Source organism: Peromyscus maniculatus, chromosome 18 (assembly GCF_049852395.1).
Source record: "Peromyscus maniculatus bairdii isolate BWxNUB_F1_BW_parent chromosome 18, HU_Pman_BW_mat_3.1, whole genome shotgun sequence".
NCBI lineage: Eukaryota > Metazoa > Chordata > Mammalia > Rodentia > Cricetidae > Peromyscus > Peromyscus maniculatus.
The window spans coordinates 24,449,314-24,471,239 of NC_134869.1; the positions used below are offsets into that span (position 1 = coordinate 24,449,314).

The 21,926-nt window shown below is 47.2% G+C and overlaps 1 protein-coding gene and 1 long non-coding RNA gene across 3 annotated transcripts; both read left to right on the top strand.

The window, feature by feature from the left end:
* Positions 1–4,102: 4,102 nt before the first annotated feature.
* Dusp6 (dual specificity phosphatase 6) lies at positions 4,103–8,490 on the top strand. The gene is made up of 3 exons (XM_006979580.4): positions 4,103–5,030; positions 5,527–5,964; positions 6,976–8,490. Exons 1-3 carry the CDS (start codon positions 4,631–4,633, stop codon positions 7,281–7,283), a joined length of 1,146 nt encoding a protein of 381 aa, XP_006979642.1. The 5' UTR covers positions 4,103–4,630; the 3' UTR covers positions 7,284–8,490.
* A 3,661-nt stretch (positions 8,491–12,151) lies between these two features.
* On the top strand, positions 12,152–21,271 carry LOC121823824 (uncharacterized). 2 transcript variants are annotated; one of them, XR_013045721.1, is made up of 4 exons: positions 12,152–12,466; positions 16,199–16,270; positions 16,972–17,048; positions 20,990–21,271. It is a non-coding gene; the product is annotated as an uncharacterized LOC121823824 (long non-coding RNA). The 2 variants fall into 2 exon arrangements; XR_013045720.1 differs by lacking the exon at positions 16,199–16,270.
* The last annotated feature ends 655 nt before the right edge of the window (positions 21,272–21,926 follow it).

Sequence of the window (21,926 nt, forward strand, 5' to 3'; positions counted from 1 at the left end):
TCTTTCCAACATAGTGCATAATTGTTTTATTTCTGTTCTTATGGGAAGGTAAGCTCAAGGAAAGTAGGCTATTGCTAATTTTAAAAAGTATATTTATTTTTTGCCGGGCTGTGGTGGCACACGTCTTGAATCCCAGCACTCGGGAGGCAGAGGCAGGCAGATCCCTGTGAGTTGGAGGCCAGCCTGGTCTACAGAGTGAGATCCAGGAAAGGCACAAAGCTACACAGAGAAATCCTGTCTCAAAAAAAAAAAAAAGTATATATTTTTTATTTTATATTTGTGTGTCTGTGGGTTCAAGGTCACCTACGCAGATAAGCCAGAGGACAACCGGGTCTCTCACTGGCCTAGAACTCACCAACTAGGCTGGGCTGGCTGCCTAGTGAGCTCTAGCGAGTTGCCTATCTCTACCTCCTTAGTGCTAGTATGACAAATGTTGGTTAGTATATGTGTGTGTGTATACACACACACACACACACACACACACACATATATACATATATATTTTAAAAAAAATTTTTTTTTTTTTTCCGAGACAGGGTTTCTCTGTGTAGTTTTGGTGCCTGTCCTGGATGTCCCTCGGTAGACCAGGCTGGCCTTGAACTCACAGAGATCTGCCTGTCTCTGCCTCCTGAGTACTGGGATTCAAGGCGTGCTCCACCATCGCCCAGCTTTAATTCTAATTTTTTAAAAAATATGGGTTCTTAACTGGGTGGTGGTGCATGCTTTTATCTCAGCACTTGGGAGGCAGAGGCAGGCAGATCTCTCTGAGTTTGAGGCCAGCCTGATTTACAGAGGGAGTTCCAGGACAGCCAGGACTACACAGAGAAACAAACAAACAAACAAAAATACGTTCTGGAGATTAAACTCAGGACCTCATAGTTGTTCGAAAAGCAAGCATTTTTACCTCATCATTCTTGTCTGTTTCATTCCTAAGAGTTCAGCAGACACTAAGTAGTGCTGCCTCAATATCGGTGAGTGATAGAAGTCAGATCTGAACCCAGGTCCACCCTACTAGATTGGAGCAACTGAAATTGTGAGGATTAGAAGCTATGACATATACCCCAAGGTAGAAAGAATGTTGTTCATTTTGTGAATGGTTAACTAGTGAAGAAAAACCACCCGGTGTGTAGAAGGGCAAAGAAAGAGCCTTAACCTCCCTTAACATACTTGGAGTGTGTGCTACTGAACGTGTGGCCGAAATGCAAAATGTACAACTTAGCGTCTTAGCAGGAAATGGAAGCTTAATGATCTTTGGACCTGGTCATCTTGGGTCTGACCTCAAAACCGGAGCACATTCTTTGTTACCGTATAGCTTCAGGCCAGTTCCTTAATCTCCGTTATCTAGGGTGTGTTAAATTTTCTCAAGACCGTCCAAAATTACCCAGGTGGACAGAAAAAGGCTATGCCCGCCCTACAGTACTGTTCCATACATAACTATTTCAACGGTCTTGGTTTGATGTGATGAAGCAAAAATTTTAAATGCAACTGCAAGAAGTTAGGCACTATCTAGATCCACCCAGCCATAACAACGCTAAGGTGTCATTTGAGCCTGGGCTAGGACCTCTCCTGTTTTATTAAACTGGAGTGAATAAAACTGGTTTGGGCAGTCCTCTGAGGGGTTCTCTGCAAGTGGAAGAGAGGCTGCCAGGCAGGCTTCAAAGGGAGTGTTTGGATTAGGACCCCCTACAAAAAAAAACTACCAAACTGAAGGGCTCCAGCCATTTTGTAGGTAGGTTAGCTCAGAACACATAAACACACCAGCGAACAGCACACCATTACCAGGCATTTCATTGCGTCCATTTAATGTTACAGCGGCCCTACAAAATACAAGGAGAAAGAAGGTAACTGCGTGCAGTTAGCTAGAAAAGGTCTAATTTCTTGGAGGCAGTGGGAGATAACTCAAACTCAGAAACACGGGTACACATGCTTCGCTTCCCACGCGTGCCAAGACGTTACGATCATCCTCCCTAATCTCGGGCGGCTTCACTTTAAAATTTGGTAGAAAGAAACGCAACCTCCTTCCCTCTTCTGTTTGGAGGTTGAGGCTCTCCTTTCACGTTTCCGCGGCAGAGCACCCCGCTCTCCTCCTCCTAGCCCTTTGGTCCCACAGATGAAACATCTCGGGGTGGGAAAGCCTGTAACAGATGGGGAAGGATCCGGGGGCGTCAGCTGCAGCGCAGGCCTACCCCAGCGGGAATTGGAAGCCATCCAGGGAATTATGGGCGTTTTGTTCCCAGCGCAGCCCAAAAAAGGCGCGGAGAGAGGATGGAGGCAACCCCCCATTTTCATCAAAACGCTCCTCCTGGGGCGCCTGCCTGCGGGAGAGCTCCAAAATTGGCAACTTGGACCTCGGAGTCGCCCTGTTTAGCCCACAGTTCCCCCAAACCCCAGAGGAGGAGGGTGATTCAAAATGCAAATTGCACTGCGGGTGACAGCAGGTAGGATGGGGATGCGCGGCGCCGGGCTGGGGAGACCCCGTGACCTCAGGCGCCCTCCGCGCCCCGGATTCGGGAAGGGGCCACAGCCCGCGCTTCCGCCTCCCGACCGCTGCCAGACAATGAGCGGTTCCTTTCCGTGGGGCCGGGAGGGCAGACCGGATCGGGACCCGCGCCTTCCGCAGGGTCTGTCGCCGCCGCCGCCGCACACAGGTGGTTTTCCGTCCGGGAGGGGCGGCCTCGGCACTTTTATATAACAATAGAGCTGTGCGCGCCGGGAATGCGCCCTCGTCGCCGTCGCGGCCCCCGCCGGCCACGCCTCCATCCGGCTCCGGAGCCGCGCCGCCTCCGTCCTAAGTTGCCTGCGGGGTGGTACCGGGCAGCGGAGGTTGTCCTTGAAACTCCCCACCCTCACTTGGGAACCACGGGGTCCGGATACGGACTCCCCTGGCTCTCCACCCGCACTACTTCTCTTCCCGAGGCGACAGTCCCGCGCTGGCCCTATAGGCGATCGCAGGGTCGTCGCGCTCTCTCCCCCTCCCCCCAGAACAGCCGGGCTGTGGCCAGAAGCGCAGCGCGCAAGCGCGTTTGGAGCTTCTAGAGTGCTCTGTGCGGGGCTCGGGCACCGTAGGAACCAAGGAGGGATCGGGGACCGGCCTCACGGTCCACAGTAGCCAGTCGCCCTTTTCGCTTGAGTTCCCGCAGCCTGCAGCTCTTGCGGGAGCACTGCGCCTCGTCTCCCTGGTTGCGGGATCGTTGGTGAGGCCAGGCGTCCTAGGCACCTACCTAACCTAGGCTGCCTTGCCAGACCGGTTCCTCTTAGAAGGCAAACTCCTGCTCCCGGCCTCAAATCATTAAAGGAGCAGGACTCCCCGAGCTCGGTGGGTGACCTGTGGTTGGGAGAAGCAAGATTTCCAGAACAATGGCTCAGAATGTCTCATGCCACCAAAGCAAAAGAAAAGTGTAAGGCTAGCCGACGAGGTTTTTTTCTGCACCCCCCCCCCCAGTAGAGAAAACCTGGGGTTGGAGAGTTACTGGTTTTCTGGACAACCAAACGCTTGTTTGCTTAGTTACTTCAAAATGTTTCGACAAAACCCTAGTTTGTTTCGAAAGATGTTGGATTAGCATTTAACACTTGGTCGGGTCACTAAAGCCCAGGCAGTTCACCAGCCCCAACACAGCCTCGGCTAAAAGAACATCAGAACAAACAGAACTAGACTTTTTTAAAGAGCCAAACAAATGCCACACACGATCTAAAGGAGGACGGGGAGGGGGGCTCTGGCGGGTCTAGAGTTTGAAGGAAATAAAAAAGAAAGGGGGGGAGGGGGGAACCCACTAAGTTTTATTAAAGCTAGCTTGAGAGCGCAAAAGTCGCGAAAAAGGGCTTTTGTGCTTGCTAATTGCACCACTGGTGCGCAAGAGTTCGACGCGGAGTGTGAACTCTCAACAGAAGGAAACACGAGACAACTGAAGTGCCCTGGTTTATGTGCCCTGCTCCTCCTCCACCGCCGCCTCCTCTTCTTTCTCCTTCCTCCCGCCGAGTCCGCAGTTGCAGCTTGTTTGCACTGGGGCTTATCCGGAGCGGAAATTCCTTTCCGTTTTTGTGAATGACAAACTCATTAACAATTCATCAACACAACCTGTTCCAGCCGGCCCGTCCCCACGGCAACAGCCCCTTCCGCAGCGCGCTCATTGGCTGGCGGAGAGAATGTATCCATTGAGACGCTGGCTGTTTGTATCCATTGAGGAGCTGCCTCGCACAGGGGGTGTGCTCTCGCCTAGTCCTAGGGACTGTGAGCAAACCGAGTCTTGAATCCAACCGGGTTGGAGCTGAGGTGCAGCCTCAGAGGGAAGGATTAGGAGCCGCTAGACTTTTTTTTTCTTTTTTCTTTTTCTCCCCTCTCAGTGGCACGGAGTCCGAATTAATTGGATTTCATTCACTGGGGAGGAACAAAACTGGGTACCTTCATTCAGAGAGCTTCGCTGACTCCAAGAGTGATCCCTGCAGCCCGGTGCAGAGGGACCACCGGCTTGGCTTCCGTGCCGCCTTCCCTAACCGCTAGCCCCGGCTTGGGAAAGGCGAGGCAGAATCGAACCCCGCTCCGAGAGCGGCAGCTTCGTGCAGCGTGCTCGGCCTATGCCTGCCTCGAGGGGCGTCTGCTAGGCACCCCGCCTTCTCCTGCAGCTCGACCCCCATGATAGATACGCTCAGACCCGTGCCCTTCGCGTCGGAAATGGCGATCAGCAAGACGGTGGCGTGGCTCAACGAGCAGCTGGAGCTGGGCAACGAGCGGCTGCTGCTGATGGACTGCCGACCGCAGGAGCTGTACGAGTCGTCGCACATCGAATCGGCCATCAACGTGGCCATCCCGGGCATCATGCTGCGGCGTCTGCAGAAGGGCAACCTGCCGGTGCGCGCGCTCTTCACGCGCTGCGAGGACCGGGACCGCTTCACCAGGCGCTGCGGCACCGACACCGTCGTGCTGTACGACGAGAACAGCAGCGACTGGAATGAGAACACCGGTGGGGAGTCGGTCCTCGGGCTGCTGCTCAAGAAACTCAAAGACGAGGGCTGCCGGGCGTTCTACCTGGAAGGTATGTTGTGCACCCCGGGTGCAAGGCTCGCGGGTGTAGGGCTGCGGGCTGGGGAAGCAGCCGGCGAGGTAGCGACCGCCGCGTGCGTTCTGCTTAGGGGAGCTAGGTCCGCGTGTTAGCTTTTCCTCCCTGGCCACCCCCCACCTCCCCAAAGGGTTCTGTCTAACCAGGCAACCTCTACCTTCCTCTCGCTTTCTTTTGGTTTGATTTCAAATTAAGATTCGGAAGACTGGAGAGGTGGCCGTGGGTCAAAATATTAAGAGGAGTTGTCAGTTTTTTGCATTTCCGGATCCAGATGAATACGAGTTCCCCGGGGGGGGGGGAGTAGCCGGTTGTGTTCCTAAAGGTGCGCATACTTAAGTGTGTTTCTCTTAGGACTGCAGGGGGTTCATTGGGTGCCTCGGTAGTGTTTCCTGCACCCAGCTGCGGTGGTTCTCACAGGCTGAAAATTACTACGGCATCTCTGGTTACAAGATTGCTTTTCTTGTTCTGGCAGGTGGCTTCAGTAAGTTCCAGGCCGAGTTCTCCCTGCACTGCGAGACCAATCTAGACGGCTCGTGCAGCAGCAGCTCCCCGCCCTTGCCAGTGCTGGGGCTCGGGGGCCTGAGGATCAGCTCCGACTCTTCCTCGGACATTGAGTCTGACCTTGACCGAGACCCCAATAGTGCAACGGACTCGGATGGCAGCCCGCTGTCCAACAGCCAGCCTTCCTTCCCGGTGGAGATTCTGCCCTTCCTTTACCTGGGCTGTGCCAAGGACTCGACCAATTTGGACGTGTTGGAGGAGTTTGGCATCAAGTACATCTTGAATGTCACCCCCAATTTGCCCAACCTCTTTGAGAACGCAGGGGAGTTCAAATACAAGCAGATCCCGATTTCGGATCACTGGAGCCAGAACCTGTCCCAGTTTTTCCCCGAGGCCATTTCTTTCATAGGTGAGACTAATTTACAGTCATTCATAGAGTGGAAGATGTTAATCTGTTTTTCTGCAAGCTGTTTTGCTGGCCTGCAGGCCTCTACTGTTCCTAGAGTGTTCTTAATTCTGGTTTACCTTCTTGTAAAGGGTCACAGGGCCCTTTGACATAGCAGATCATGGGGACTATTTGGGACATTTCCTTGAACCATTTAATTCTACTTTTAAAAGGCCGTTCCCAATCGGCGTGTTTGTTGTGTGTGTGTGTGTGTGTCTCTAGTCAGAGTAGGAGAGTGAAGAGAGCTAAGTAGAGGCACTCACTTAGAGACCCCAATCCTAGAATTGCTTTATCATTTTAAAAAAGACCCAGGAGTTATTTTAGGACACCCAAGTTAGTTGTTGGAAAGCAGTTCGCATACTAAATGTTACCCAGTTGAGTGATCCTGCAGTGTGCTGGTCACAGCGAGACTCTGGGTAACCTGATCTCAGCAGGAAGAACTATGGGCTCAGAGCCTAAGAGAAGCGAATCTCCAGGCATTGTGGTGCATTTCCTATTACAAAGGAACTCATTTTCAGGCCTTGTAGACATCCTGTTCCTCCTCATGGCTGTCCCCTGTGACTTCCCTCTCTTTTAAAATGCCTGAATACCTCCATTGTGAGCTGCACAACAGTTGGAGAATAATTTAATAGACCCTTGCAGTCTGCTTGTCTGTATGAGAAACATTCAGGACCATATTGCAGGATTTCTGGTATTCACATGCTGAGGCAAAGAATGTACACATTAAGGGATTTTTTTTATTGTTGGTAGAAAGCGTAATACAAAAGCTCTCTTTACAGGAACTATCTGAAATATGTCATTGTGTTCGGCATACATGTTTATCTCAGTTATACATTTTCTCCTGCCTTCAGGGCTCAGCTGCCACACAGGATTGTTTTGAATGTCCCTTCTTAATTCAGATCTTAGGCTGAGCATTCGCAGAGGGTGGTTTTTCCGGTCTAGTAAAATCTTGCCTTTCTTTTTTTGTGTTCACAGATGAAGCCCGAGGCAAAAACTGTGGTGTCTTGGTGCATTGCTTGGCAGGCATCAGCCGCTCCGTCACCGTGACTGTTGCTTACCTCATGCAGAAGCTCAACCTGTCCATGAACGATGCTTATGACATCGTCAAGATGAAGAAATCCAACATCTCCCCGAACTTCAACTTCATGGGCCAGCTGCTTGACTTTGAAAGGACACTGGGGCTCAGCAGCCCCTGTGACAACCACGTTCCAACACAGCAACTCTACTTCACCACTCCCGCCAACCAGAACGTCTACCAGGTGGACTCCCTGCAGTCGACGTGAAAGGCGCCCGACTTGGCCTCGCTGGGAGTGTCCTTGTTCCTTCAGCAGTTTCTCTTGGGCAGCAGCGAGCAGGCTGCTTTCTTTGTGTGTGGCCTCGGGTGTCAGCAATGTCACCAGCTGTCTGTAGTGGACAAGGTTGCCAAGTGCAAAATTGGTTATTACAGAGGGAGAGGTTTGCTCCATTCATTCTTTCTGGAAGGACAGGACATGCTGTCTAGATCCAAGGCAATAGGTTTGCTCCCGTACCCCAGCCTACCCAAGCAGGGACTGGATGTCCGTCCAGATGAAGAGGGTAGGGCCAGGAAGTAGGGTAGGGGCATGTGTTCCCTAGGGCCTCCAGTGGCTGTTTCCTGTTGCATCTGGAACTAACTGTATATTGTCTTCAGTGAAGACTGATTCAACTTTGCATATAGTGGAGCCAAAGAGATTTTAGCTCTGTATTTGTTGTGGTATCGGTTTGGGAAGACAAAAACAGAACTGATACTCTTTTAATTGATCATTGTAAATATTTGATCTTAAAATCACTTGACCAGTGTTTGTTTGGCTTGTGTTTGTTTTTATCTTTGATGGGTTTAAAAGAAGAAGTCCAAAGGGAGAGGAAGAGCAGTGTGCCACTTCTTAAAACAAAATAAGGAAAATTTTGCTCTTTTCTAATCCAAAGGGTATATTTGCAGCATGCTTGACCTTATTGTACCAATTCTGATGACATTTTCGCAGATATTATTATCACTAAGACTTTGTTAAGGTGCGATCTTAAGTATCTTTCATATATCTTCCTTGTGATTTTTTTTTCCCCCTTAATGTACTTTGACTCTGCCTTACCTTTGTAAATATTTGGCTTACATTGTCTCAAAGGGGGGTATCTTGGGAAGACACCAAAATTGGGGGTTCACTTTTTTTTCTTTAACTTCAGCTGTGCTCAGCAGTATATTATTACCTCTGTACAAAATTCTTCAGGGAGTGTCACCTCAAATGCAATACTTAGGGTTGGTTTCTTTCCTTTAAAAAAAAAATGATATGAAACTGGAAGTGTGTGTCTGTGTGTGTGTGAGCATGGGTACCCATTTGTTAGGTGGGGTGCATCAGGCTGTGGAGAAGGGAGGATTAACTTGCTCCATGATGTTCGTGGTGTAAAGTTTTGAGCTGGAATTTATTATAAGAATGTAAAACCTTAAATTATTAATAAATAACTATTTTGGCTATTGAATGTGTTTTTATTTTTAAATGTCTCCTTAGTGTGTGAAGTAACACATTTAAGTAGTGGGGACTGATAAAGCTTGTAGTGATAGCCAAGTCAAGGTTATTACTGTTTTTCAGACAGAAATTTAATTTTGCTTATCGAGAAGACTTAATAGGGTATACATCATACATACAGATAATGCGTTATGAGTAGTTCAGGCTTAACATTTTCCTCCCCTGGAAAAATGAAGTCCGTAGTACATCCCTTCTAAGGTTTGGCTATCTGTAAATTGCCAAAAGAAGGCTGTGCCAGGATAATGAGCCACATGGTAACCTCTGCCCTGCAGGATCCTCTACTCCATGATCCTTTGGCATGCTAGGAAGGAAGTAGAGATAATCATTTTTTCCAAGCTGTCTGGTTCTACTGGAAGTTATCTTAGCACAAGCTAGAATGCCCCCCCACCTTCCCTCTTCTGTGCACATGACTTTCTGATGGCATCTTGGCTTTCTTATGGACTTGCAAGTGGTCGCTTAGGATGAAATCTTGCTCTCCCAATTCAAGTCTGCTTATGTGCTTAGTGGTTTCAGAATGTAGGCCAGAACCCCCACTGAATCTCAGTTATAGACTTGAAATTTCCTTCTGAGCCAAAGGCTTGGCATTCTGTCATTTTAAAATTTTATTTATTTATTTATTTTGGCGACTTTTGAGCACGGAAGTACATAAACCAAAGGTAGAAGGCATGCGTGTTAGAGTCAAAAGTGCTAGGACATAGATTTGGGGATCTCACACCTGAGCTCTATCATGTTGAAATGGGAAACTGAGCTTTCGACACCAGCACCACGGGAGACGACTGCCATGCTCTTTGGCATTCTAACATGTCATTGGCAAGTGCCTTTCATTCTGTAAGCAATTGTGCCCACCTGCCTGGGAGTGATTTTTTTTCTCTTTTAAGCGACTAAGTCCAAAAACCAAACTGCAGAAAAAAAAAAAATAACCGAGTCAGGCTCCTCTTTGGGTGTCCCCGTCAGCAGGAACCCAGAAAGCAGAAACGGATGGCAGTGCAGCTTGGCTCCCGTTAATCCAGTTCTGAAGAGTTTCCGTTCCTGGCATTCCCTAAACGCCCCGTTCAAAGTAGGGATTTGCAAGGAACGTTTCCTGTCCAGCTGCAGCTCAAGTAGCTGAGCGCTTTCATTCCTCCTTTCCTCTGATTTCTTTCCTCTCTCTCTCTTTTTTTTTTTCATTCTTTTTCCGTGGCGGGGTGGGGGCGGGGGTGGCGCTGTGGGTAATTTTAGCGCGTTTCCCCTTGGTGGACCGACGACGTCGCCATCCCTCCCCGAACTTGCACACACTGGGTTCCTACTGCCGGGCTCCAGCCCGACAGCTGGCCTCCCCCCCGGTACTTCCTCTTATTTCACTGAGGGTTTGTTTGTCAGTCCACTTCTGAAATTAATAATGTTTTCTGGCCAAATGCCACAGGCCATTACCACAAAGGGGAAGTAACACGTATGAATAGCAGGAAGCCAGGCAGGGTCACAGTGTGAGCTGAACCTGTGGAGGGGAGCATAATTGAGCCTGGCCCATTCAGCAAGTGTCTGAGAGTGATTTCAGGAGAGGGAGCTTGCAGCGTCTAAGCAGCTCAAGCTGTGAAAAAAAAAAAAAAGAAGTGTCCAATAAATTGGGAGCAAATGGTCTTTGTCACCAGGCTGAGCGAAGGAGACAGAGCACGAAGAGTTTAGGGTCCCCATAAAGTTGCAGCGTTTGGGGTTTCTCCCCTCCTCCTGGCATATTGTTTCGTAAGGCTGGTGAACGCATGGGGTGCCTGCTTCCTCTATTCCCACAAAAGGGCTCATGTTAAAAGGGTGATTTTTACGGTTCACGTAGGCCAGAAGATCCAAAGAGCTGCATGCTTTTCTGCCCTTGCTCCTCTGAATGGGGGGAGGCTGTCACTGACAGCATGGGCCCTCACCTCACCCCGCCTGTAGCCTCCCCTTTCTTCCTGCTACCCTGTCGGCTTTCTTTGTGCTTGCAAGGAGCCGAGCAAGAAGGCTATCATTTTCCTTCTCAGAGTCGGGCTGGTTTCCTGAATGGAGCCCTCACCGTTACCAGGGGCAACCTTCGCCCCGCAGCTGCGGCTCGGCGGGCTCCTTCACTTTCTGTCCCCATCTGTGCCATCCTCCAGTCTGGGGGAAAGTCCTACCTTCCCGGCCTAGAGGCGGGAGGAGGGGGCTCTTGGAGGAGAGGAGGCCGTCTGCAGGTTTTGTGGGTGCTACAGAAAGCTCAGGGCAGCGTGCAGCAGCAGTTAGTGGGATGGACAGGCTTTAGGGTTAAAAGTGGAATGAAGAAGGCTTGTCTGGGGATAAAGAAATACCAGCAGTCTTCAGAGGGATGAAAACGCAGATTTGCATGCACCTGAAAATTGGAAGGCCTGAGATGTAGCTCTTGTTCTCTCACTAAGGAAGGAAGTAATCCTGGGCAAGGCTTTCCACCTCACTGAGTTTTTTTGTTTGTTTGTTTGCTTGCTTGTTTGTTTTTTCTTGTCTGTTAAATGAGTGAATGCTTATCTATCATTCAAGGCTCTTCTCGTACTTCCAACCTTCTGATCACGGGTGGGTGAGACTTGCAAAAGGATAAAATGAGAAGGGTGGTTGAAACTGTCTGTGATAGGTACCACATACTGTACGTGGTGAGTAATACCGCATTTACTCCTCAGAATGGCTCTGTGAGGTAGGCTTTATTATTGTTATCTTCCAAAGGGGAAACTGAGGAAGTGAGAGCTGGGGATCATTTAAATCCACCCATATGGGGCATCTAGTGCTGTGTTGGGGAATCTCTCTCTCTCTCTCTCTCTCTCTCTCTCTCTCTCTCTCTCTCTCTCTCTCTCTCTCTCTCTCTCTCTGTGTGTGTATGTGTCCGTGTCTGTGTCTCTCTATATCTCTCTCTGTCTCTGTCTCTCTCCTGTGTGTGTGTCCACTGACTATTGTTACCTTTCAGAACTGACCTCTGAGGCTCTGTCTACTTTAAACTGCTTGTCCCTCTCCTTACAACATCCTGTGATGCCGGATAGGAAGTGGCGCCTCCATTTTTACAGCCGAGGAAGTGGAGGAATCAGAGGTTACACGGCCAGGATGCCCACAGCCAAAGCATGAAAGGCCAAGCTGCCGTGTGCTGCCGGAGAAATGTCAGTTCATCTGGAAGCTTCTTCCCTTCCTCTCCAGAGAGAAGTTGCCCAACCCCGGGGCCCGATTAGCACATAAATTACAAAACCTGTGTTCCTAAGGATCTCTTGCTAGCTAGCTCTGCCGACCTGGCCCTGACCCTTGCTCACACTCCTCTGCTGGGGGTGAGGGTCGGGGGTGGGGTGGGGTGGGGGATTTCTGGATTTCTGAATGCAGCTCCCCTCCTCGAAATTTGTGAGAGGGAGTCAGGGTGAGGGAAGGGCAAGAGAAAGCGTGGAGGTCTGCAGAACAAGAGGCAGAGGATTAACAAGAATGGGAGATAGAGTGGAGCAGAGTACAGAAAGGTCCCATGGTGGCTGGCTGGAGGACAAAAATCCTTGAAAAGCCCTTAGAAAACCAGTCCACAGACCGTAAACCGCTTCACAAGGATTACTTTGGTGGTAAATTTATATGCAGTTCCTCCCAGGCAGTTTCTCAAATATCCTTCAAGACTTTCAAACATTCGTATCCAATCCCTGCGTCCTCGGCGCTCACTTGGCAACTGGCTCTTCAGTGGGTCCCGTTTGGGGAGATGAATCTTTTAAAATGTCCTTCCAAGTCCAAAGAGAATCGAAGGGCACAGAACAAAGTTCAAACCATTCACAAATATTTATTCAGCCCTGGATGTGCGTTGGTGTGATGAAACAAGGTGAAAATAAAGGGCGCCCGAAGACTGGGACTGGAACCCTCCAAGGCCAAAGGCAAGGCCGAGCTCCCAGGTATCAATCACCGTGTCGGTCTCCGACTGCCCCACATCATAGGGCCCTCTGAAGACAAGCGGATTCCTGGTACGTCCTGCTTTGTTTCAACCATGCAAACAACATTTTATAGCCTGTATGTTAATGTTGACAAAGGAAAGGATGAATAGCCTACGCATCCGCAGTTTGACCCAGCAACTTACCTGGACAAGGTAGGGGAGGTCTGTGACAGAGAAGCTTTGAATCACCGTGTTTTCAGAAGATGAACTCTCAAAGGCGCGGGGAAAATGACGCACGACACCTTCTTTGATAATGACACCCTGAAAGACACCAAGAAAATTAACAACAGAGCCGGGCGGTGGTGGCGCACGCCTCTAATCCCAGCACTTGGGAGGCAGAGGCAGGAGGATCTCTGTGAGTCGAGGCCAGCTTGGTCTACAGAGCGAGATCCAGGAAAGGCGCAAAGCTACACAGAGAAACCCTGTCTCAGAAAAAAAAAAAAAAAATTAACAACAACAACAAACTCTACTGTTCCTTTTCTGTTAGAATTGTCCCTTTCTGGCTTTTGGAGAAAAATCTAGTATTTTATTATAGTTTTTAAAAATTAAGAAATATTCAGCTTTTTTTTTCGGGGGGCGGGGAGGGGGTTCTGAGACAGGGTTTCTCTGTGTAGTTTCAGCTGTTCTGGAACTTGCTCTGTAGACCAGGCTGGCCTTGAACTCAGAGATCTTCCTGCCTCTGCCTCCCTAGTGCTGGGATTAAAGGGGTGCACTGCCCGGCAAAAAATACATTCTTAAAAATTTTTAGTTGTACTGGGGTTTGAACCCAGGGTCTTTGGCATATTAGGCAAGCACTCTACTACCTAGGTAACATGCCGAATCCATTCCATACTGACTACTTTGTGTGTGTGATATTTGTATGTACAGGTAGTTACTCACAGAGGACAGAAAACAACCTTGGGTGTTATTCCTCAGGTCCCATCCACCTTTCTCCTTTTTTCTTTCCTCCCTCCCTTCCTTCCTTCCTCCCTTCCTTCCTTCCTTCCTTCCTTCCTTCCTGCCTTCCTGCCTTCCAACCTTCCTTCCTTCCTTCCTGTCTTTCCTTCTTTCCTTCTTCCTTCCTTCCTTCCTTCCTTCCTTCCTTCCTTCCTTCCTTCCTTCCTTCCTCTTCCTTCCTTCCTTCCTTCCTCCCTTCCTCTTCTCTCCCTTCCTCCCTCCCTCTTTCTTTCTTTCTTTCTTTCTTTCTTTCTTTCTTTCTTTCTTTCTTTCTTTCTTTCTTTCTTTCTTTCTTTCTTTCTTTCTTTCTTTCTTAGACAAGGTCTCTCAATGGCCTGGAGCTTGTGAATTTGGCTAGGGTGACTGGCTAGCAATTACCTGGAATCCTCCCATCTCTGCCTCTCCAGCATTGGGCTAATCACACCACCACACCTGGTTTGTGAATTCTGGGGATCAAGCTCAGCGTCTCCTGCTTGTAAGACAAGAGCTTTACTGACAAAGCTCTTTCACCAGCTCCATATTGATGACTTTTTAGTAGTTTCCATTTAATTACTACTATATACACTAAAGGAAGAAAAAAAGAAGGAAAGAAGAAGGTATGGAAAGAGATCTTTGAAAATAGACAGTCGTCCCCCCCCCCCCGATAATTATAGCAAGAATGACCCTTATGTTTCTGTTAGTTATTGGTACATGACAAAACACCCCAATGATAATTTATTTTGTTTATAAGTCTGCACTTGGGTGGTGCTCAGGAAGGAAGGGTGGTCTTCGCTCTTGTCAGGTTGGTTCTCTGGATGTTCACTGAAATTCTCTGAAGCTCACCTTCAGTCCCAGAGAACCCAATTCTAAGACATCTCACTCAGTCATCTGGCAGTTGATGCTGGAAGCTGGTCAGGGGCTGAAGCCTGCAACTTTGGTTCTTTTCCACATGACCTAGATTTCCTCACAGTAGGGTGGCTAGGTTCCATGGATAAAATCCCAGTGAGAGCACAAGGTGGAAGCCGCGGGAACGTTTACCGCCTCAGGAGTCACTTCTGAACACAAGTTCAGAAGAGGACATTGGAACCTACCTTTGGATGGAGGAGGACCAAGTTTGTGGGAGAACAGGCACAGTGGGGTTGGGTAGCTGTCATTCTTGGTAAACACAACCTGTTTCACGTCTTACATGGAAAAGGCTTGAATGCAGGGCTGTGAGAAGTAATCGTGAGCTTCCCCTGAGTGAAATCGAAATCGTTTAGCTGTATTTATCTCATTGTCCTACGCGGATGACATGATGTTCAGCAGCTACTGCCATAGTTCTTGTAATTTTACTTCCCCCTGTTTTCTAGAGTTAACAGTGGAGTAGGAATGCCATTCAAATATCTTTGAGATTCCTTCTCAAAATTGAAGAAGTATTTCAGGTTTTTAGGTGCATAAATGTATATATATGTGTGTGTGTGTCTCTCGTGTCATGGCTAGTGTGTATGTGAATGTGTACGTGTGTATGTGAGTGTGTGTGTGTGTGTGTGTGTGTATAGGTCAGAGGTCAACTGGCAGGAGTTGATTCTCTCTTACCATGTGGGTCCTGAGGGTTGAACTTAGGTCTATAAGCTTGGAGGCTGTTGTAGAATATTATTTTAAGATGTGTTCCATTTGTTTGTGCTGTGGAACATTTGTTTACTGATGCAAAGATGTGTTGTGTTTGTTTAACTCCGTGAAGCTGTGTTACTGTGCCTGTCTAAAACACCCAATTGGTCTAATAAAGAGCGGAACAGCCAATAGCAAGGCAGGAGAAAGGATAGGTGGGGCTGGCAGGCAGAGAGAATAAATAGGAGGAGAAATCCGGGAGGAGCAAAATCAAGGAGCAAGAAAAGAAGGGGCCAGCCACCCAGCTACACAGTCAGAAACGGAATAAGGAGGAAAGAAAGGATATACAGAAATAGAGAAAGGTAAAAGCCCAGAGGCAAAAGGTACATGGGACAAGTTATGTAAAGCTGGCTAGCCAGGCAGTGGTGACACACACCTTTAATCCCAGCACTTGGGAGGGAGAAGCAGGCAGATAGATCTCTTTGAGTTCCAGGCCAGCCTGGTCTACAGAACGAGTTCCAGGATAGCCAGGGCTGTTATACAGAGAAACCCTGTCTGAAAACAACAACAACAACAACAAAAGCTGACTAGAAACAAGCCAAGCTAAGGCTGGACATTTATAAGAAAGAAGAATAAGCCTTCATGTGTTTTTATTTGGGAACTGGGTGATGGGCCCCCCAAAGAGTAAAAAAGATAACTATAGGAGGCAAGTGTCTTTACCCACTAAGCTATCCTGCCAGCCAAGTAAGACAATCTCTGAATGCTGGGGTTATAGGTGTATGCCATCAAAACAGCTTAAACACAGGTTTTTGTTGTTGTTTGTTTGCTTTATATTAATAAAGGAATGTTAATTTTGATGGAGAAAGCATCATGACTGAGGGTGATTATCTAACTTATTCAATAACTCCCCCCTCCCCAGGGTAAACCTCATTCCTACCTTAGGAAGGGTGCATGACCTAGTCTAGGCCTAAAAGAATCTCACTTTGGGGCTGGAGAGATAGCTCAGTGGTTAAGAGCACTTGACTGCTCTTCCAGTAGGATCTGAGTTCAATTCCCAGCACCCACATGGCAGCTCATAACTCTCTGTAATTCCAGTTCCAGGGGACCCAACACCCATGGCAAAACACCAATGCACATAACATAAAAATTAATTAATTTGTAAAAAGTCTCACTTCTGGTTTCAGGGGTAGATTTCAGAATGGGACATGAGTAAAGTTCACCTATTCATATCACAAGCTCAATTATTATTTTTTTCTCTTAGGGTTGCCAGGCCCCAGAACTAAAGAGTCAATAATCAACGGAAACAAAATTCAGAGCCTGTTTCTTATAAAAGGTCCCTGCGTGTTTTTTTTTGTTTGTTTGGTGTGTGTGTGTGTGTGTGTGTGTGTGTGTGAAGTTTGGGAATTACCCCAATAAGCCATGTACCAGACACGTGTGTTTAAAGAACCTTATGAAAGGGAACTTGCTAACTATGACATGGGCCTCCAGAAGCTAAGCACACATAACTTAGCTATGACCTCACACAGTACAGCATGCAGCTATGGACAGTTTCAGAGTTGGACTTTCTCATAATTCATTTCTTGCCCTTTAGAATGGGACATGAAAACGTGGATTGTTTTACAAGCCCCTGGTTTTGGTTTTACTGGGTCTGTCTTACTGATCTGGTGTCTCAGTTTGTGTGGATGGTACTTGAAGACTTCGTGACTCTGGGCTGCCAGTTCTCACGTTTTTTGTCTTTCTAGGCTCGCGTGTGTGGAAGTCTCCTTGCTTCCTTTTCAATCCCTAATCATTTTACGAGACCTTCTCTGGACAACCTCCAGTTTCATTATGACATTTGGTGGCTAGAACCCTACGTGATATTTCTAGAGGGGATGAATGCTAGTGTCTGTGTGTGTGTGTGTGTGTGTGTGTGTGTGTGTGTGTGTGTGTGTGTATGAGTGCTCCAAGTCTGTGCTTTTCTATTTTGTTTTCTACATCCTTCCTAATGATGCCTGCCTTTGTGATTGCCACAATACATTGGACGGACCTCTTCAGGGAACGGCCTGAATGATGCCATCTTCCTTTTCCTGAATCACGTCTCCACCCGGAAGCCTTGGTCTCTGGAGAATGAGGTGGGTCCCTTTCTACACAGACCATTATTGTGCAGCTGACGCCACGGTGGGTGACTGTCAACACCCTCACACAGGCTCTGTGAGGCCTACTTCACCATTGATTCTCATCAGATTGATGCTTCCATGGCCTGAAACTCTGGATGATTTGAAGTTTCACTTTGTTGGCATTTCAGTCACTGTGGGAAAATGGTGAGCAAGACTGGTTCATAAATACCCAGCTCACAAGTTTCATATATCCTCAGACAAGGCATGGTTATTATCCTTTTCATTTTCCTTCACAAAGTCCACCTGCAACCTGCAATGGCCCCAGGACTTGATTTAAAAATTTGTGCACTTCCTATGAAAATACAGCTTTGTGATCACTTAAAAACTCACCTTTTTCTTCTAGGTCCAATGAGATTGTTACTTCTAAGCCCTTTCAGTAAGGAAACATCAGAATCGTTGCTGGTCTCTATCCATTCTAGTAGTGAAATACAGTTGTTTTAGATAGTATTTTGCTCTGTAGCCCAGCGGGGGCTTATGGGGTCATGGCTGTGGAACAGATTTTCACCCGTGTGCCATGTGACCTTGGACTCAGACTCCCTTCCCTTTGGTTTTCTCACCTAAACAGTGGGGATGAAAACAGTAATTGAAGTCTTGAAAGTCAACGAGACAGCTGATGTCAGTCACTTAGAATGGTGCAAAGAGATGATGATTGATGGGACTCTGGGGAATGTGATTGCAGTATAGACTTCTCACTAACTCAGTGACAGGTAGACAACCCATTGTACTTAGGGAAGGTTCTGGAAAACACAGAAAGCTAGGTTTATATAAATATTGACCTTTAGCCTTGATAGAAAGATAGTAAATATAAATAATTGATAGATGTAAAGTAATGAGTGGTACTACAGTTAAGAGCCCAGGCTCTGGGTTTGGATTCTTGCAGATTCAAATATTGCTTGCATCCTTACATACCTGGGTAACCTTTATTAGCCTCATTAAGTTTTCCTGTTCTTACAGGTTTAAAAGAATGGGGAGCCCAGGTGGGGGTGGCCACGCACACCTTTATTCCCAGCACGTAGGAGGCAGAGGCAGGTAGATCTCTGAGTTTGTGGCCAGCCTAGTCTACAGAGTGTGTTCCAGGACAGCCACGGGTACACAGAGAAACCCTGTCTTGGGGAAGAAAAAAAAAAAGAATGGAGATAATAGTACTATTGACCTTACAGCATCGTTACAGTATTAACTGAGAAAATTCATGTAGGGAAGTTCAGTGTTTTGGCTACCCCATTGAGAATCATGCTATCCCTCACTGCAAAAAGAGATCCAGAAAAAAATAGTGTGGAAATTCAGAGGAGCGTGAGATCTCTCTGTCTACTGTGTGGAGAAATGCAAAATCGTGGGAAAAGATGATAAATCACAAAGTCCCTCCCCAGCACCACGGCATTTGTGATTTGGGACCTCACTGTGGTGCTGTGTGAGTCAGGCAAGTACTCTGCCGTGTGCTACATTCAATGTCTCAGCTTACTGAAGAATACACGTTGTGCCATTACTACTAAGCTGGCTCAACTCTTCTCTGAGGTAGTTTTTGTCTTTTCTCTTCTCTTCTTTTCTTTTCTTTCTTTTGGTTTTTCGAGATTTCAGGATTTCTCTATGTCCTGGAATTCACTCTGTAGACCAGGCTGGTCTCGAACCCAGAGATCCGCCTGCCTCTGTGATTAAAGGTTGTGCTGCTACCACCCAGCTAAGGACTGTTTTTTTTTTTTGTTTGTTTGTTTGTTTTAAGATTATTTTTTATTTTATTTTATTTACGTGTCTGTGTATGTCGTGGGTGAAATGTGCTGTGTGAGCTCAGGGCCTTAAAAGTTGACACTAATGTGTCAGATCTCCCTCCGTGACAGGTGACTGTGAACCAGCTGACGTGGGTCTGGTCAGTATGAACTCCTACCCATGAGATATCTTTCTAGCTCTGAGGAAGGTTTTATATCAATGTTACCTCTTCATCTTTATGACAAGGAAGCAGAAATCCAGCAACTTCAAATGAAATCACTTGCCAAAACTCACCCCCCCCACTCCCCGCCACATATCCCACCCCAGAAACTTTTCTGAAGCTGTGGGTCTGCTGCAAAGCCCGGGATTTCAACTGTTGCTTTGCCCCCAGCTACAGAGAAGGGACTATTGCTCGTGTTTCCAGGATGAGGATTTGTGGGGAGTGGGGTGTACCTGGAAGGATGCTAATACATGTGGAATCTGAGCCACAAGGGTTTGTGGCATATATCATCCTGGTTGTATTAAGGTCAAGAAATAAAACAGCCTTTTCCTCACTGGGATGTTCCCTGAGTGGTACTGGGTCATTCCCACACTTTTTTTTTTTTTTTTTTTTTTTTTGTCCACTGATTCTCTTGTCTCTGTCTTTTTTTTGATGGAAACCCAGTATCATTTACACCTACTCTTAATCTCCAGTACATTAAAACACTAATTGGTTTCACTATTCAGCAGTTGGATTTCTTACTTCTTTTTTTTTTTTTTTTTTTTTTTTTTTTTTTTTTTTTTTTTTGGTTTTTCGAGACAGGGTTTCTCTGTGTAGCTTTGCGCCTTTCCTGGAGCTCACTTGGTAGCCCAGGCTGGCCTCGAACTCACAGAGATCCGCCTGGCTCTGCCTCCCGAGTGCTGGGATTAAAGGCGTGCGCCACCACCGCCCGGCGGATTTCTTACTTCTTGTTAAGCCCTACATAAGAGATGAAAAAATATCACCAACAGCCACCGGCAGATGATTTTCCAATAATAAACATAGAATCGCCATTGATTGAATTCTTCCTTTGTGGCCAAGCCAGATGCTGTCCCACAGCTGACCAGCTTGTCTAGGCCTTGGTGCTTCTCCTGACTCTCAGATTCCTCTACTCTAGTGTTAAGTGCAAGGACTCCGGAGCTACACTACCAGGTTCAAATCCTAGCTCTGTCACTAGTGGCCTGACTTCAAACAAGCTGGCTAACCTTCCTTGTGCCAAGTTTCCTTATTACAATATATATGGAGAGAGCTATGGAGGACATGGAATTATATAGATTTCTATGCTCTGGGTACTTAGAGCATTGCCTTGGTGAGTAATAGATATCGTGTTATCTCTACATCCAAGGAAAGCCTTATGCTCTTTTAGTTCCAGTTAGGGGGCGAGTTACAAATTCAACTGAGAAAAGACACATTGTCAAAAGATTTTTTATTTTTCCCTCTAAAAGACAGGATCTCATTATGCAGTCCTGGCTGCCTTGGAAGTCACTATGTTGACCAGGCTAGACCTGAACTCACAGAGATCCTCCTGTCTCTGCCTCCTGAGTGCTGGAATTAAAGATAGATTTTCTTCACTTCTGTGTGTTGTGTTCATGTACGAACGTGACTTGAGGGAGAGCATAGAATTTGGGAGCTGGCAGCTAAGATGGGTGGGGTAGAGGAACGCCAGTTTGGGAAAAACAAATGACTTCTAGTAGCGATAAATCCGCCCTTAGAAAGAGATGGGAGAAGTGATAGTCTGTGACAATGTCTCTTCCTTCTATTCTTGGTGATCAGAAACTATTTTTCCTGCCGGCGACACTCCTGGCGAGGGCTGTACAGCACTTGAAGACTTCCGGGACGCTCTATACTCAAGTCGGCCAGGGCATTCCAGAAACAAAGAGAAACTGGTCAATCCCAGTGGAATATTCCAGATCACTTCCCATGGTGTCTCCATTTTACAAGTAGCACATTGGAGGCTGAGAGAGATTAATTCACCTAGAATCACCAAAGTGGTCAAGGTTGGAGTTGAGGTTTAAACCCAGATATATCTAACCTCCCAGCTTGTTTAATTTTTCTACTTTAAGGAGAAATTCTAACCTGCCTCGAATTTCTGAGGACTATAAATAGTTTCTCCTTCCCTCCCCCACTCCTTTTTTCTTCCTCCTTCTCCCTCCCTGCTTCTCTTTTTTTGTGACAGGCCGGTCTTCCTATGTAGATGAAGATGACCTTGAACTTCTGATCCTCCTGCATCCACATCACAAATGCTGAGATCGCAGATGTGGACGCCATGCTCACTTTATGCAGTGCTGAGGACTCAACCCAGGGCTTTTGCTGTAGGCAAGTACTCTACCTACTGACCACATCCTCAGCCCTTGGGTGAATATAGATTCTTTGGCATGAATTTATAGCAAGTTTCACCTTCGTTACTTAGAAAATGATAATGTTGAACAATATGGCTTTTAGAGGTCTGCCTGTTAACACTGTGTATTTTGTGTGTATTTTGGTTGTTTAACTGAAGAAATAATAGTCATGTTTTAAAGCATGAACTAGACAAGCCATTGTAGTCTCTCTCTCTCTCTGTGTGTGTGTGTGTGTGTGTGTGTGTGTGTGTGTGTGTGTGTTACCCATGGCCTTGCTCATTTGTGCATACCTTCGCAGGGTCTTGAGTTGCTCTAGAACGTTGGTTCTCAACCTGTGGCTTGCATATCAGATAGCCTGTATATCAGATATTTATAATTTGATTCATAACAGTAGTAAAATTGCAGTTATTAAGTAGCAATGAAAATAGTTATATGGTTGGGGGTCACCACAACATGAGGAACTGTGTTAAAGGGTCACAGCCCTAGGAAGGCTGAGGACCACTGCTCTAGAAAGAAGGGGATGATATACAGATGTAGATAATTGTTGTTTGTTTCTAAGCATGAGTTGCTGACCCAGGCTTCTGCACGTCCTCAGGGAGTGTCTCTTGCAGGCCTTTTTGAAGAGGTGACTGGCTAAGGGAAACAGTCCTTTTTACAAGAGATAAGTGTCTTCTTAAAGTAAACCCAGAATCAATGGAGGACAAGTTCTGTTTACTAAACGCTTCCTGCTTGACAGCCGTCAACGTGCAGGTCCACATGGCGTGTTCTCTGAGG